This window comes from Palaemon carinicauda, chromosome 17 (assembly GCF_036898095.1).
Source record: "Palaemon carinicauda isolate YSFRI2023 chromosome 17, ASM3689809v2, whole genome shotgun sequence".
Taxonomy (NCBI): Eukaryota; Metazoa; Arthropoda; class Malacostraca; order Decapoda; family Palaemonidae; genus Palaemon; species Palaemon carinicauda.
In genome coordinates, this window is record NC_090741.1 from 54,685,150 (window position 1) to 54,702,649 (window position 17,500).

The following is a 17,500-nucleotide window of genomic DNA, read 5'->3' on the forward strand; positions in this document are numbered from 1 at the left end:
TTCTCTTAACGACCTCGGGATCTTTCTTCGTGGCCAAGTGGGTTAGTCACTGTCTGTACAAGCTTGCCGACCAGGGTTCGATTCCCAGCCGGAGCCAAGCTCTTGTCTTTGTGTGATTTCGCCTGGGGCTCTGATCCCGAGGTCGTTAAGAGAATCCAGACATTAATGTATCAAAAATATATATGGCTTATTTGAATATATATATATATATATATATATATATATATATATATATATATATATATATATATATATATATGCGTGTGTGTGTATATGTATATTATCATTATTATTATTATAACTAGCCAAGCTACAACCCTAGTTGGAAAAGCAAGATGCTATAAGCCCAAGGGCTCCAATAGGGAAAAATAGCCCAGTGAGGAAAGGAAATAAGGAAATAAATAAATGATGAGAATAAATTAACAATAAATCATTCTAAAAACCGTAACAACGTCAAAAACAGATATGTCATATATAAACTATAAAGACTAATGTCAGCCTGATCAACATAAAAACATTTGCTATATATATATATATATATATATATATATATATATATATATATATATATATATATATATAAATATATATATATATATATATGTGTATATATATATACACACACATATATATATATATATATATATATATATATATATATATTAAGTTTATAATATTGATAGCCTATTGACAACATCCTGTCTTTCAATCTGCTGGGTTGGGGTTCGAGCCCCGTTCGATAATCTCTAATAGTGTCTTCAACCTACCCATCCTTGTGAACTAGGGATGGGTGGTTTTGAGGAACCTATAAATCTACCTGCTGAGTCATCAGCAGCCATTGTCTGGATCTCCCTGGTCCTAGCTTGATGGAGAAGGGGCTTGGGTACAGCTGTCTCTAGGGCACTGCCATTGTCCCTTGGCTTTGCCATTCACGAGCGACCTTTAAACCTTTATACTGGCAATTTTGTCAAGCGAAGATACGTGTGATCATACTTAAAGTGTTATATTGCAAGAGATCAGAATTACTAGAAAAGCACGCTGAGAATGCAGACCTCCGCTACGGCGGCTTATTTCTCGAAACTAGCTTGTCTTTCCCAGAATCAATTTCGGTCGACCCTGACCTTGACCTTGACCTTTGGTAGGACTTTCGAAATCGAATCACTTCTACGTCTCAGCATAACAATTAATCCTTGAAAGTTTCACTACTCTGTGAGTAAAATTGTGGCCAGGAAGTTGTTCACAAACAAACAGACAAACGGAGAAACAGCCAAGACATAACCTCCTCCTAACTTCGATGGCGGAGGTAACAAAAGAGTGAAAAATACCCATAGCTCGTTATGCTCTATCTCATATCAACATCTAATTACACTGACTGATACAAAGGGAATATATTTGCTCACAGGTTTTTTCAGTTGTTTGTTTATTTATTTATTTAAAAAACAGTACCAAAGGATACCCAATTAAAACAACAATTGCAAGTAACAAGGAACTGCAAAACCAGGAAATGGCCTTCATACTGAAATAGAATGGATCATTTAAATAACAGCCTATATATATATATATATATATATATATATATATATATATATATATATATATATATATATATACAGTATATTCTTCTTGCTCGGGTACTAATGGGCTACGCAATAGTGGCGTCATCTGTCGAGATGAAACAGAAATTACATATACGAATGCCTTTGACAAATGCAATGGTTTTTGTTCATTATCGAAGTCGCTGAAACAAAAATGTGACCCTGAAAATATCCTTTTATGTAGCTATTTTTCCGACTCTCCAATGTGTTAGACATATAATAGAACTAAAATTAGAGTTTAGAGAAAGGTTGGATAAAATTAATTTCCATATACATATTTCCAAATATACTAAAAAGATTCTTTTTCCAGAAAAATATATGAGTTTTAAATGATAACATTAATCTACTACATATCACTGTATTTTAAGAGTGTCACGATTGTTATGGTGTGGACACATGCTGAGAATGGATGGTGGGGAGCGAGTGAGGAGAGCTTGGGATCAAGCTGTTAGGGGGAGAAGATCAAGAGGGAGGCAGAGAGTTAGATGGCGAGGGAAGGTGAAGGATGATATGGAGAGAAGATGTTTGGGGGAAGAGGATGCCTTGAATAGAAGGCACTGGTTATGGCTCATCAGGCAACCGACCCCTTAATGTAAGAATAATGGTGGGAAAGAAGAAAGACAAGATGAAGGATGATATGGAGAGAAGAGGTTTGGTGGAAGAGGATGCCTTTCATTGAAGGCATTGGAGAGAGCACATCAGGCAACCAACCCCTTAATGTTGGGATAATTGTGGTAAAGAAGAAAGATAAGACGAAGGATGATGTGGAGAGATGAGGTTTGGTGGAAAAGGATGCCTTTGATGGAAGGCATTGGAGAGGGTGCATCCGGAAACCGACCCCTTAATGTTGGGATAACGGTGGGGAAGAAGGAGAATTGGATGAAGAGATAAGGTGAAGGATGATATGGAGAGAAGAGGTTTGGTGGAACAGGATGCCTTTGAGGAAAGGCATTAGAGAGGACGCATCCGGTAACTGATTCCTTAATGTAGGGATAACGGTGAAAAGACGAAAGATAAGATGAAGGATGATATGGAGAGAAGAGGTTTGGTGGAAGAGGATACCTTTGATAGAAGGCATTGGAGAGGGCATATCAGGCAACCAACCCCTTAATGTAGGGATAATTGTGGTAAAGAAGAAAGATAAGATGAAGGATGATATGGAGAGAGTAGGTTCGGTGGAGGAGGATGCTTTTGATGGAAGGAGTATGATAGGGCGTATCAGGCAACCGACCCATTAATGTAGGAATAACGGTGAAGAAGAAGCTTATCAATGAATTTGAATTCATATTAGATTCAGAGCAAATCGTTCTTCCTCCTCAGAAGTGACTTATAGTCTAGGAAAAGATACAAAAAAAAAAATAATAATGGAAATGTATGGCCGCTGTAAATCATAAGAGATTATTTCTCTTCGTAAGGCTCAACCACTTTTTACAGGCTGAAGGCCTGTCAGGTTGCTACTCATTTTGTACTTGTAGTTCTTGGTGTGTGTGTGTGTGTGTGTGTGTGTGTGTACTATCACTTTTTTTTACTATTCCTCTGTTATTCGTGAACCGATAGTCACGAAATTTGGTAGGTATATTCTATGGGCCAGTATCTATCGATCCTCTGAGTGTTTTTCTTCCAAAATTCTATCTTACTAATTAGTAATTAATCAAAGAGTGAAAAACAATGAAATTTTGACATCTCTTAATAAGCGTCGGATCAGAGTGAAATTCGGTATGTAGTCTCTAGAAGAGAGCAGTATTGATCACTGAACAGACAGTTGTGTCAGAACATTGATTATTAATTTAATAAGTAATTAATCATCTTAGAGGTATTAATTTCAAAAACCTACTCCTACCTCAATACTTGGTATGTGTATACTAAAATGATACCTGCATTGACGCTCTGAGCTTGATTTTTTCATTTCTATTGTTGATTAGTAAGTAATTAAAAAACCAATCAACTCTCGAAGTTCACACAAAATATCCATGTTTGGTGTCAAGTAAAAGAGGCACAGGAAATTACAATGGTGCATTTGATTGAATGATTCTGATCTCTATTGATTAGTAATCAACGATCAATTGAAGATAACAATGAACTTTCAAAGTTGACAGAAATCAGTTTGGTGTCATATGAAAGGGAGAGACAGAACACACAACAATTCTTCTTCGCTTAAGGGGTTAACTACTGCACTGTAATTGTTCAGTGGCTACTTTCCTTGATAAGGGTAGAAGAAACTCTTTAACTATGGTAAACAGCTCTGCTAGGAAACAGACACTCCAAAATTAAACCATTGTGCTCTGATCTTGGGTAGTGCCATAGCCTCTGTTCCATGGTCTTCCACTGTCTTAGGGTAGATTTCTCTTATTTGAGGGTACACTCGGGCACACTATTCTATCTTATATCTCTTCCTCTTGTATTTTTTTTTTTTTGAAGTTTTTATAGTTTATATGAAAAATCTAATTGGATGTTATTGTTCTTGAAATATTTCATTTTGATTGTTCTATTACTTCTCTTGTAGGTTATTTATTTCTCCTTGTTTCCTTTCCTCACAAGGTTATTTTTCGCTGTTGGACCCCTTGGCCATATAGCATCCTGCTTTTCCAACAAGGGTTGTGGCTTAACTTGTAATAATAATAAGTTTCCTAAACAGTTGCATCTTCAGCCTATAAGAGTTCAATCGAACTTGTTTTTAAAATGACTTTTCTCCAAATCACAGCTGCATAATCATGATGTCAAGATCAATCTGGTTGTTGTTGTTGTTGTTGTTGTTGTTCTTCTTCTTCTTCTTCTTCTTCTATCTAAATATTTAGCCATCCTTTTTGACGGGTTGCAATCACTAGTATATATTATATTTCTTTTCCTTTAACTTCTTTTTCTTCTTCTGCATCTATCTAAATATGTAGCTGTCATTTTTGACAGGTCACATACACTAGTATATAAGAAAAAAATCATCAATTATATTTCTTCTTCTTCTTCTTCTTCTTCTTCTTCTTCTTCTTCTCAGAAGGAGAATTAATCAAGTTAACATGATGACTCCAGTCACAAACTCCATCATTAATAACCCGCCCTATCTCGCTGGCTATGTATCACAGAGTTTTACAGGAAGATCTGCGCATAAAATAAAATGAATACAAAGTGAGAATGGTGATTTATTATCTCTATAAATGGCTGTCATTTTAGTTCTGATGCTGCGAGACAGAGCAGAGGCGTGAAGAACGATGCTTTGGCGATGAAGATCTCTCTGTACAGCGAGTAATTTATAGAGATAAAAGAGAAACATTACTAAGAGTTTAAAGGTTTAAAGGTCACTCATGACTGTCAGAGGCAAGGGACAATGACATTGCCCTATCGAGCAGGACAATGCCCTAGAGACTGACCATATATACATATGACTTTATAGCAAGTAATTCATAGAGATAATAGAAAAAATAACTAAAATTTTAAGGTTTAAAGGTCACTCATGAATGTCAGAGGAAAGGGACAGTGACATTGCCCTATCGAGCAGGACAATGCCCTAGAGACTGACCATATATACATATGACTTTATAGCAAGTAATTCATAGAGATAAAAGAAAACATAACTAAAATTTAAAGGTTTAAAGGTCACTCATGAATGTCAGAGGAAAGGGACAGTGGCATTGCCCTATCGAGCAGAAGAATGCCCTAGAGACTGACCATATATACATATGATCAGCGCCCAAGCCCCCTCTCCACCAAAGCTAGGGCCAAGGAGGACCAGGCAATGGCTACTGATGACTCTGCAGATAGAGCTATAGGCTCCCCCACCCCCCCATCCTTAGCTCACAAGGATGGTAAGGTTGCGGCGAACAAAGAAAATAACGAGTTTGAGTGGGATTCGAACCCCTGTCTGGCGTTCATCAGTCAGGGACGTTACCTCATCGGCCACCACAACATAGTTGAAAGGTGTCTGATTTTAGTTCCAGTTTCATCAGAATATATGCTCGCCAGAACGTCAGCCAGGCCATCCCAATCACAGCAGTGGCCTCCCCAGTAAAAAGCTTAAACTCAACGTCCCGGGCTGGGATGGATCTGCTGCCATGCGAATGCTAGGCGACAATGTTACCAACAACTAGCCAGGAGGCTAGTTTGAGTCCACTTCCATCTTCGCTTGTTTTATCAAAGTCTGCATATTTCCTTTTGTATTATTCATCATTATTCAACGTAGTAGAACATTAACAATAAACAAATCATTAAAAAAAAAAGTGTCAAACATCTGTGTCTTTACAAGGCATCTACTCCCTATAAGGTAAAGAGCAGCAGCTAAAAACTCAAGTTATACATGTGGCGCCATCTATTGGCAGAAAAAAACAAACTCTTGGAAGAAAACGAAATCTTTCCAACATTATTTTCAGTGTCGTATAATGCTGATAAACTTTCGGAAATCCATAAACAGGTCAATGTTATAAGACATCTGTTACTTAACTTGCTTCAACCGGTAAAGGGAGAGGGAGTAGCCATACCCTGGTGAGAAGGGTTGTAGTTAAGTAAAGGAGGAAGGAACAGGAAGGATTGAATCTGTGTATAAGCATATCTAAATATTCAGCTGTCATTATTGATAGGTCGCATACACTCGTAAAGTTAATATCAGATATCACTTACTATATAAAAAAAAATTCAGATATATACTGAAATCACAGACTAAAAATATATATACTTCCATCTCCAAACGAAATGATGATAATAATAATAATTATAAAAATAATGATTAAAATATTAATAATAATAATAATAATAATAATAATAATAATAATAATTATAGTTATAATAGTGATAATAATGATAACTATAATAATAATAATAATAATTATAGTTATAATAGTGATAATAATAATAATAATAATAGTAATAATAACAATAATAATAACAACAACAACAACAACAACAACAACAATAATAATAATAATAATAATAATAACAACAACAACAGTAATAATAATAATAATAATAATAATAATTATAAAAACAACAAAACCAGGAATTAATTGCTCGAAATAATGAACAAGAATCCATAGCAAAATACCAACCAATCCTCCTTAGCTAAAATGCAAGAAGAGGGACACTTTCTCGGATTAATGATTAAGCAGCTACTAGACACCGCGGGCTGAATTACCTCATCCCGGCATGAATAATGCAGGGTGATCTACATTGCCGAGCCACTGAAGGTTATTTAATGTTCCACTGAAGCAGATCTCAACTTCAACTGAGACTGGAGCCGGAGGCAAAAAGGGGAACTCGACTTACGACCCATGATTTTCGACCTACGATAGATTATTTCCTCGAGTTACGATTTGTGATTTGTCTCGACATACGATAGATTAATTACTCGAGTTGCGATTTGTTATTTGCCTTGATTTACGATAGATTATTTCCTCGAGTTGCAACTTGTGATTTCTCGACTTACGATAGATTATTTCCTCGAGATGCGATTTGTGATTTTCTCGACTTATGATAGATTATTTCCTCGAGTTGCGATTTGTGATTTTCTCGACTTACGATAGATTATTTCCTCGAGTTACGATTTGTGATTTTCTCGACATATGATATATTATTCCCTCGAGTCACGATTTGTGATTTTCTCGACTTACGATAGATTATTTCCTCGAGTTGCGATTTGTGATTTGTCTCGACTTACGATAGATTAGTTCCTCGAGTTACGATTTGTGATTTGTCTCGACTTACGATAGATTATTTCCTCGAGTCACGATTTGTGATTTGTCTCGACTTACGATAGATTATTTCCTTGAGTTACGATTCGTGATTTTCTCGACTTACGATAGATTATTTCCTCGAGTTACGATTTGTTATTTTCTCGACTTAAGATAGATTATTTCCTCGAGTTACGATTTGTGATTTGTCTCGACTTACGATAGATTAGGCTATTTCCTCGAGTTGCGATTTGTTATTTTCTCGACTTACGATAGATTATTTCCTCGAGTTACGATTTGTGATTTGTCTCGACTTACGATAGATTATTTCCTCGAGTTACGATTTGTGATTTGTCTCGACTTACGATAGATTATTTCCTCGAGTTGCGATTTGTGATTTTCTCGACTTACGATAGATTATTTCCTCGAGTCACGATTTGTTATTTTCTCGACTTACGATAGATTATTTCCTCGAGTCACAATTTGTTATTTTCTCGACTTACGATAGATTATTTCCTCGAGTTACGATTTGTTATTTTCTCGACTTACGATAGATTATTTCCTCGAGTCACGATTTGTTATTTTCTCGACTTACGATAGATTATTTCCTCGAGTCACGATTTGTTATTTTCTCGACTTACGATAGATTATTTCCTCGAGTCACGATTTGTGATTTTCACGACTCACGATAGATTATTTCCTCGAGTTACGATTTGTGATTTGTCTCGACTTACGATAGATTATTTCCTCGAGTTGCGAAATGTGATTTCTCGACTTACGATAGATTATTCCCTCGAGTCACGATTTGTGATTTTCCCGACTTACAATAGATTATTTCCTCGAGTTACGATTTGTGATTTTCTCGACTTACGATAGATTATTTCCTCGAGTCACGATTTGTTATTTTCTCGACTTACGATAGATTATTTCCTCGAGTTACGATTTGTTATTTTCTCGACTTACGATAGATTATTTCCTCGAGTCACGATTTGTGATTTTCTCGACTCACGATAGATTATTTCCTCGAGTTACGATTTGTGATTTGTCTCGACTTACGATAGATTATTTCCTCGAGTTACGATTTGTGATTTTCTCGACTTACGATAGATTATTTCCTCGAGTTACAATTTGTGATTTTCTCGACTTACGATAGATTATTTCCTCGAGTCACGATTTGTTATTTTCTCGACTTACGATAGATTATTTCCTCGAGTTACAATTTGTGATTTTCTCGACTTACGATAGATTATTCCCTCGAGTCACGATTTGTTATTTTCTCGACTTACGATAGATTATTTCCTCGAGTTACAATTTGTGATTTTCTCGACTTACGATAGATTATTCCCTCGAGTCACGATTTGTTATTTTCTCGACTTACGATAGATTATTTCCTCGAGTTACGATTTGTTATTTTCTCGACTTACGATAGATTATTTCCTCGAGTCACGATTTGTGATTTTCTCGACTCACGATAGATTATTTCCTCGAGTTACGATTTGTGATTTGTCTCGACTTACGATAGATTATTTCCTCGAGTTACGATTTGTGATTTTCTCGACTCACGATAGATTATTTCCTCGAGTTGCGATTTGTGATTTCTCGACTTACGATAGATTATTCCCTCGAGTTACGATTTGTGATTTTCCCGACTTACGATAGATTATTTCCTCGAGTTACAATTTGTGATTTTCTCGACTTACGATAGATTATTTCCTCGAGTCACGATTTGTGATTTTCCCGACTTACGATAGATTATTTCCTCGAGTTACAATTTGTGATTTTCTCGACTTACGATAGATTATTTCCTCGAGTCACGATTTGTGATTTTCCCGACTTACGATAGATTATTTCCTCGAGTTACAATTTGTGATTTTCTCGACTTACGATAGATTATTTCCTCGAGTCACGATTTGTGATTTTCCCGACTTACGATAGATTATTTCCTCGAGTTACAATTTGTGATTTTCTCGACTTACGATAGATTATTTCCTCGAGTTACAATTTGTGATTTTCTCGACTTACGATAGATTATTTCCTCGAGTTGCGATTTGCTATTTCTCTACTTACAATGTATGATTTTCTCGACTTACGATTTGCTATTTCTCGACTTAAATTTCCTTGACTTCCTATTTGTTATTTCTCGACTTACGATTCGCTATTTCTCGACTTACGATTTGCTATTTCTCGACTCAAAATTGTCTCGGATTACTATTTGCTATTTCTTGACTTACAATTCTACCGACTTACGATTTGCTATTTCTCGACTTAAAATTGTCTCGGATTACTATTTGCTATTTCTCGACTTACGATTTGCTATTTCTAGACTTGCAATTCTACCAACTTTTGATTTGCTATTTCTCGACTTACAATTCTACCGACTTACGATTTGCTATTTCTCGACTTACGATTTGCTATTTCTCTACTTACGATATATGATTTTCTCGACTTGCGATTTGCTATTTCTCTACTTAAAATTATCTCGGATTACTATTTGCTATTTCTCGACTTACAATTCTACCGACTTACTATTTAATATTACTCGACTTACGATTTGCTATTTCTCGACTTACGATTTGCTATTTCTCTACTCACGATATATGATTTTCTCGACTTGCGATTTGCTATTTCTCTACTTGAAATTGTCTCGGATTACTATTTGCTATTTCTCGACTTACAATTCTACCGACTTACGATTTAATATTACTCGACTTGCGATTTGCTATTTCTCTACTTACGATTTGCTATTTCTCTACTTACGATATATGATTTTCTCGACTTGCGATTTGTTATTTCTCAACTTACAATTTGCTATTTCTCAACTAACGATTTGCTATTTCTCTACTCATGATATATGATTTTCTCGACTTGCGATTTGCTATTTCTCAACTTACGATTTGCTATTTCTCAACTAACGATTTGCTATTTCTCTACTTACGCTATATGATTTTCTCAACTTGCGATTTGCTATTTCTCAATTTACGATTTGCTATTTCTCAACTAACAATTTGCTATTACTCTACTTACGATATATGATTTTCTCGACTTGCGATTTGCTATTTCTCTACTTGAAATTGTCTCGGATTACTATTTGCTATTTCTCGACTTACAATTCTACCGACTTACGATTTAATATTACTCGACTTGCGATTTGCTATTTCTCAACTTACGATTTGCTTTCTCTACTTACGATATATGATTTTCCCGACTTGCGATTTGCTATTTCTCGACTTGCAATTCTACCGGCTTACGATTTGCTATTTCTCTACTTACGATTTGCTATTTCTCTACTTACGATATGTGATTTTCTTGACTTGCGATTTGTTATTTCTCAACTTACGATTAGCTATTTCTCAACTAACGATTTGCTATTTCTCTACTTACGATATATGATTTTCTCGACTTGCGATTTGCTATTTCTCAACTTACGATTTGCTATTTCTCAACTAACGATTTGCTATTACTCTACTTACGATATATGATTTTCTCGACTTGCGATTTGCTATTTCTCTACTTACGATTTGCTATTTTTCTACTTACGATATATGATTTTCTCGACTTGCGATTTGCTATTTCTCGACTTGTGATTTGCTATTTGTCGACTTACGATTTGCTATTTCTCTACTTACGATATATGATTTTCTCGACTTGCGATTTGCTATTTCTCGACTTGCAATTTATGATTTTCTCTACTTACGACTTGCTATTTCACTACCTACGATTTATGATTTCCTATATTGCGATATACTATTTCTCGACTTACGATTTTTTTGCCTTACAATTTGCTATTTCTCTAGTAATAATAATAATAATAATAATAATAATAATAATAATGATAATAATAATAATAATAATAATAATAATGGTAATTTTAATCCTAAATACGACAGATGAAACAAATAATCGAACAGTAAACATCATAACTGTTCACAGCAATATGACTTTTAAAACTGAAACTAGAAGAAATCTTGGGATGAATATTTTCAGTAGAAGAATTTTCTGAGTGAAATTTTTTTCAGGTTGGAACTTTTCTCTTCAAATTACGTCAATTTCAGATTAGAATTAAATGTCAAGACTGTAGAAATATACTATTTTTTATTTGAATTGAAATACAGATTCTAAGATAAATCTTGAAACCTGAAAACCAGAGGAGTTTTACGACATTTACGTCTTGCGAATAGGATACGAGATAATGGATTTGATATTTTACAAATTAGGTACAATTTGGGGGCTGATATTTTACAGATACGTGAGTTAATTGACTTGGTGTGTTACAAATCTGTGTTTATATATATATATATATATATATATATATATGTATATATATATATATATATATATATATATATATATAATGTATAAATCTAAATATACATGGATATGTATATAAAAACATACATATATGTTATATATATATATATATATATATATATATATATAAATATATATATATATATATACATATATATATATATATATATATATATATATATATATATATATATATATACTGTGTGTATATATATATATATATATATATATACTGTATATATATAAATATATATGTACGCACGCACATACACACACACTATATATATATATATATATATATATATATGTATATACATACATACATACATACATACATACATACATGCATACATACATACATAACCATAAACAGTTAAATAGGTACAAAAATTAAACTATCGATAATTTTTGTGCCTTCAAGTAACAAGCATCCTATGGTAAATATCATAAATAAAAACATATTCTTAAATATCAAGTAACACCATAATACTTCAAAATAATACACCACACATAAACTGAAGCTAGTTATACTTATCTCTTAAGCTAATTATTCAAAGTGGCCGACCCTTGGCGAATATAATTACATTAAAATGTAATGGGACAAAACTCTGGGACTACAAATTAGATATAATTCTATTAGTGTTTTCACCAGGTCCAATATGCGTTTTATGATACGACCTAATATTTTTTTTTATTTTGCATTGGCTTGAATACTTTTATATGAATTATCTATATTTTCGACGGATATATTGTTTATGTGTATTATAACTTAATATTTTTTTTATTTCAATATGAAGAGGTTACAATAAATGATATATATAAGATGAAACTCGAATTCTTGTTCGTACTGTTATGTTGAGCCAGCGTAAGTCATTGTTCGAAAGATGAAAAATGTCCTTAATACCGCCTCGCACTATATACTGTGTATATATATATATATATATATATATATATATATATTTATGTGTGTGTGTGTGCGTATGTATGTATGTATATATATACATATATATATATATATATATATATATATATATGTATGTATGTATATACATGTGTATATATATATATATATATACATATATATATATATGTGTATATATATATATATATATATATTAATATTGAGGCTGTTCTTAATATATATATATATATATATATTAATATTGAGGCTGTTCTTAAAGTATTCAGTTTTTCCATGTTTCGTTTCCTCACTGGGCTATTTTCCCTGTTGCGGCCCCTGGGCTTATAGCATCCTACTTTTCCAACTAGGGTTGTAGGATAGCAAGTAATAATAATAATAATAATAATAATAATAATAATATACTTTGTAAATTATAGATAATTCAACCTTAAGATGAAAACCCATTTAAAATATGATGCTTAGCCGTACACTTAATTTGGCTACTTTCAATAATCCTAAGGCTGTTCTCTTAGGCCTTTAGAGCCCGTGCAGGCAAATTATCAGCTCAATTTACAGCCAATTACACTATCAATAAATTCCTTGTTCGTATCCTAGGATTCATCATAACTGACAATAATGCTAAAATAAAAACATCAAATAATTGTGGTAATGTCACTGAATGGTGATCGCCAGACTGGGGTTCGACTCCCGCTCAAACTCGTTAGTTCCTTTGGTCGCTGCAACCTCACCATCCTTGTGAGCTAACGATAGGGTGTTTGGTGGAAGCCTATAGGTCTATCAGCTGAGTCATCAGAAGCCATTGCCTGGCCCTTCTTGGTCCTAGTTTGGGTGGAGAGGGGGATTGGGCGCTGATTATATGTATATATGGTAAGTCTCTAGGGAATTGTCCTGCTTGAGAGAGCAATGTTACTGTCCCTTGCCTCTGAGATTCATGAGCAGCCGCTTTCAAACCCTCAAACAAATCTCCTTCAATTTAATACCACAATTAGATGTAAATATGAAGGAGTCGCCATCTGTTGAGAGAAAATGTAACTAAAGCCAACAGAATACGAGAAACCCGATGACCTCTACCAAATTCGATCATTTCTTAAGATAATAACAAAACTGGAAATACATAATAAAAATCACGATTGCGTCATTTCTGTCGCTTGATGGGCTATATAACGAAAAGGGTCCAAATTTAAACTTCTCCAGAAGTCGTAAAAATAGTTATGACAGCAAAAAGACATGGTTTGGACTCAAGACCGAGATAAACATCATATTAGGAACTACATGTTATGCTGAAAATAATTAATTTATGTATAACTACAAATACTAATTTTTTCCAAATACCTTCATTTCTCCCTCGTTGATTGAGAATAAAAACTAAGATAAATATCGCTCAATCACTCATTAAACTATTATTATTATTATTATTATTATTATTATCATTATTACTAGCCAAGCTACAACCCCAGTTGGAAAACCAAGATACTATAAGCCCAAGGGCTCCAATAGGGAAAAATAGCCCAGTGGGGAAAGGAAATAAGGAAATAAATAAATGATGAGAATAAATTAACAACAAATCATTCTAAAAACAGTAACAACGTCAAAACAGATATGTCCTATATAAACTCTTCTCCATTAAAGGTTTAAAGGACACTTATGAATGACAGAGACAAGGGACAGAAGCAAAGGACAGTGACAATACCCTAGCTAGCAGGATAATGCCCTAGAGACTGACCATATATACATATGATCAGCCCCCAAGCCCTCTCTCCACCCAAGCTAGGACCAGGGAGGGCTAGAATAAGCTGATAAATCGGCAGGTAGATCTATAGGCTCCCCTAAAAGCCTCATCCTTAGCCCACAAGAATGGTGAGGTTGCAGGCACTAGAAAAACTATTGAGCTTGAGTGGGACTCGAACCCTAGTCCGGCAGTAGGAAGACGGGGACGTTTTCAGTAAGGCATTACAATTCAATGTTAATTGTCAAATCTGCATTATAAAAACACTTAGAAAATAAGTTTTCAGTTGATTCTTGAAAGCCTTAATGTCGTTCAATGTACAGTTGCACACAGAAATTCCTGGCACACCTCATTCTGAGTATATCCACCCTGTCGAACCCCTACGACTCTTCAAGTAACCAAATAGCTAGCGTAGGGAGAGATGGCAGAAGTTGAGGGCGAGGCTAAAAGCAAGAACTCGCCAAGCAAGGTGTGCCCGGAAGTTCTGCGTCCAACTGTACATAAAATCATAGTTTAAAATGTCCTTTATTGAAATGAATCTCTGAAACATTTATTATTTGAGAAATATATCTTAAAATAAGAAGCTGGGATGGTTAACAACATAAGACATAAACTGCACAAAAATGTTTCAGAAATTAAATCGGTTTTAAAGGCCGCTCATGAATGGCAGGAGCAAGGGACAGACATTGTTCTATCAAGCAGGACAATGCCCTAAAGACTGACCATACATACATATGATCAGCGCCCAAGCCTCCTCTCAACCCAAACTGGGACCAAGGAGGGCCAAGCAATGGCTGCTGATGACTCGGCAGATAGACCTCTAGGCTCCATCAAACACCCCATCCTTACCTCACAAGGATATTGAGGTTGCAGCGACCAAAAAACTAACGAGTCTGAGCGGGACTCGAGCCCCCGACTAGCAAACACCAGGTAGAGACGTTACCAATCAGGCCACAACAACCACAACAATGGGTGCTGATGACTCAGCAAATAGACCTCTAGGCTCCCCCAAAACACCCCATCCTTAGCTCACAAGGATAGTGAGGTTGCAGCGACTAAAGGGACTCGAACCCCGGTCTGGCATTCACCAATGAGGGACGTTGCCACATCGGCCTCTTGGAAATCTGTTTATTTCTGATATCAACAACAAAATTGCATATGCATGATAAAGAATAATTCTGACATTATAATTATTATTATTATTATTATTATTGTTGTTGTTGTTGTTGTTGCTGTAAGTATTATTATTATCATTATTAGTATTACTATCATCATCATCATCATCATCATCCTTATTATTTATTATTATTATTATTATTATTATTATTATTATTATTATTATTATTATTATTAATGGGGCTATATAAAGAAATAGCTCCTAATTCTACTTCTCTAAAAAGTTGCAATAAAACCGCCATGACAGCAAATGGGGTCACGGCCAATTATATATATAACTTCGAGGTCGGGTCAGCATACAGATTACGGTTGAAGACCGTATCATTAGTTATTTGCTATTCGTTACGCTGTTAATAGCTCGGTGCTATCATGGGTCATTTAATCTTCTGAAAGCTATTTATATTATTATTATTATTACTTCATAGCTACAACCCTAGTTGGAAAAGCAGAATGCTATAAGCCCAGGAGCCCCAACAGGGAAAATAGCCCAGTGAGGAAAGGAAACAAGGAAAAATAAAAGATTTTAAGGAGAGTAACATTAAAATAAATATTTCCTATATATACTATAAAAACTTTAACAAAACAAGTGGAAGAGAAATTAGATAGAATAGAGTGCTTGAGTGTAACCTCAAGCAAGAGAACTCTAACCCAAGACAGTGGAAGACCATGGTACAGAGGCTGTGGCACTACCCAAAAGAGAGAACAATGGTTTGATTTTTTAGAGTATCCTTCTCCTAGAAGAGCTGCTTACCATAGCTAAAGAGTCTTTTCTACCCTTACCAAGAGGAAAATAGCCACTGGACAAATACAGTGCAGTGGTTAACCCTTTGAGCGAAGGAGAATTGTTATAACTTTTGTACTGACCTGTTTGTTATTTATGGTTTTAGATTTGATTTCCCATTTTATTATTCATTTATAATAAATGATACCGCCGTCAATTACCTTTGATTATAGTGTGCCAGATAACCCAAAATCAATCAATCAATCACGGTTATTTAAGCTAAAGACGTACTTAACCTCTCCCTGAATTATTAGAAAAGCGACCGTTATTTTCGGGTTATTTAAGCTAAAGACGTACTTAACCTCTCCCTGAATTATTAGAAAAGCGACCGTTATTTTCGGGTTATTTAAGCTAAAGACGTACCTGACCTCTCACTAACTAATTAGAAAAGCAACCGTTATTTTCGGGTTATTTAAGCTAAAGACGTACTTAACCTCTCCCTAAATTATTAGAAAAGCGACCGTTATTTTCGGGTTATTTAAGCTAAAGACGTACTTAACCTCTCCCTGAATTATTAGAAAAGCGACCGTTATTTTCGGGTTATTTAAGCTAAAGACGTACTTAACCTCTCCCTAAATTATTAGAAAAGCGACCGTTATTTTCGGGTTATTTAAGCTAAAGACGTACTTAACCTCTCACTAACTAATTAGAAAAGCGACCGTTATTTTCGGGTTATTTAAGCTAAAGACGTACTTAACCTCTCCCTGAATTATTAGAAAAGCGACCGTTATTTTCGGGTTATTTAAGCTAAAGACGTACCTGACCTCTCACTAACTAATTAGAAAAGCGACCGTTATTTTCGGGTTATTTAAGATGAAGACGTACTTAATCTCTCCCTGAATTATTAGAAAAGCGACCGTTATTTTCAAGTTTTTATAGTTTATATATGAAATATTTATTTCAATGTTGTTATTGTTCTTAAACTTCTTGTAGTTTTCCTTATTAACTTTCCTCACTGGGCTATTTTCCCTGTTGGAGCCCTTTGGCTTATAGAATCCTGCTTTTCCAATTAGGGTTGTAGCTTAGTAAGAAATAATAATAATAATAACTATATTATATGATAATCAGATAAATCAATTCTAAATTTAAAATTAATTCATTTGTATTGCTTTTCATTATACTGTAACATCAGGTTATACAAAACCAATAAATCAATTAAAAAGACTCAAAATTAATCATTTCTATTCCTTTTCTCAACACTGGAAAGCCAGGTTATAAAAAACTAATAAATTAATTCAAAACCAAAAATTAATCATTTCTATTCCTATCCTCTACACCGCAACATCAGTGCATAAAAACCGCTGACTTAATTAGAAACAAAAAATAACTATTTGTAATCCC

The 17,500-nt window shown here is 34.4% G+C and overlaps 1 protein-coding gene across 1 annotated transcript in view; it reads left to right on the forward strand.

Moving 5' to 3' along the window:
• The first annotated feature begins 2,620 nt into the window (after positions 1-2,620).
• Positions 2,621-17,500, forward strand: part of LOC137656371 (octapeptide-repeat protein T2-like) — an 18,750-nt gene continuing 3,870 nt past the window's right edge. The window contains exon 1 of the mRNA XM_068390546.1: positions 2,621-2,798. Coding sequence (XP_068246647.1) covers positions 2,621-2,798 — 178 coding nt within the window. The remainder of the gene's footprint in view (positions 2,799-17,500) is intronic.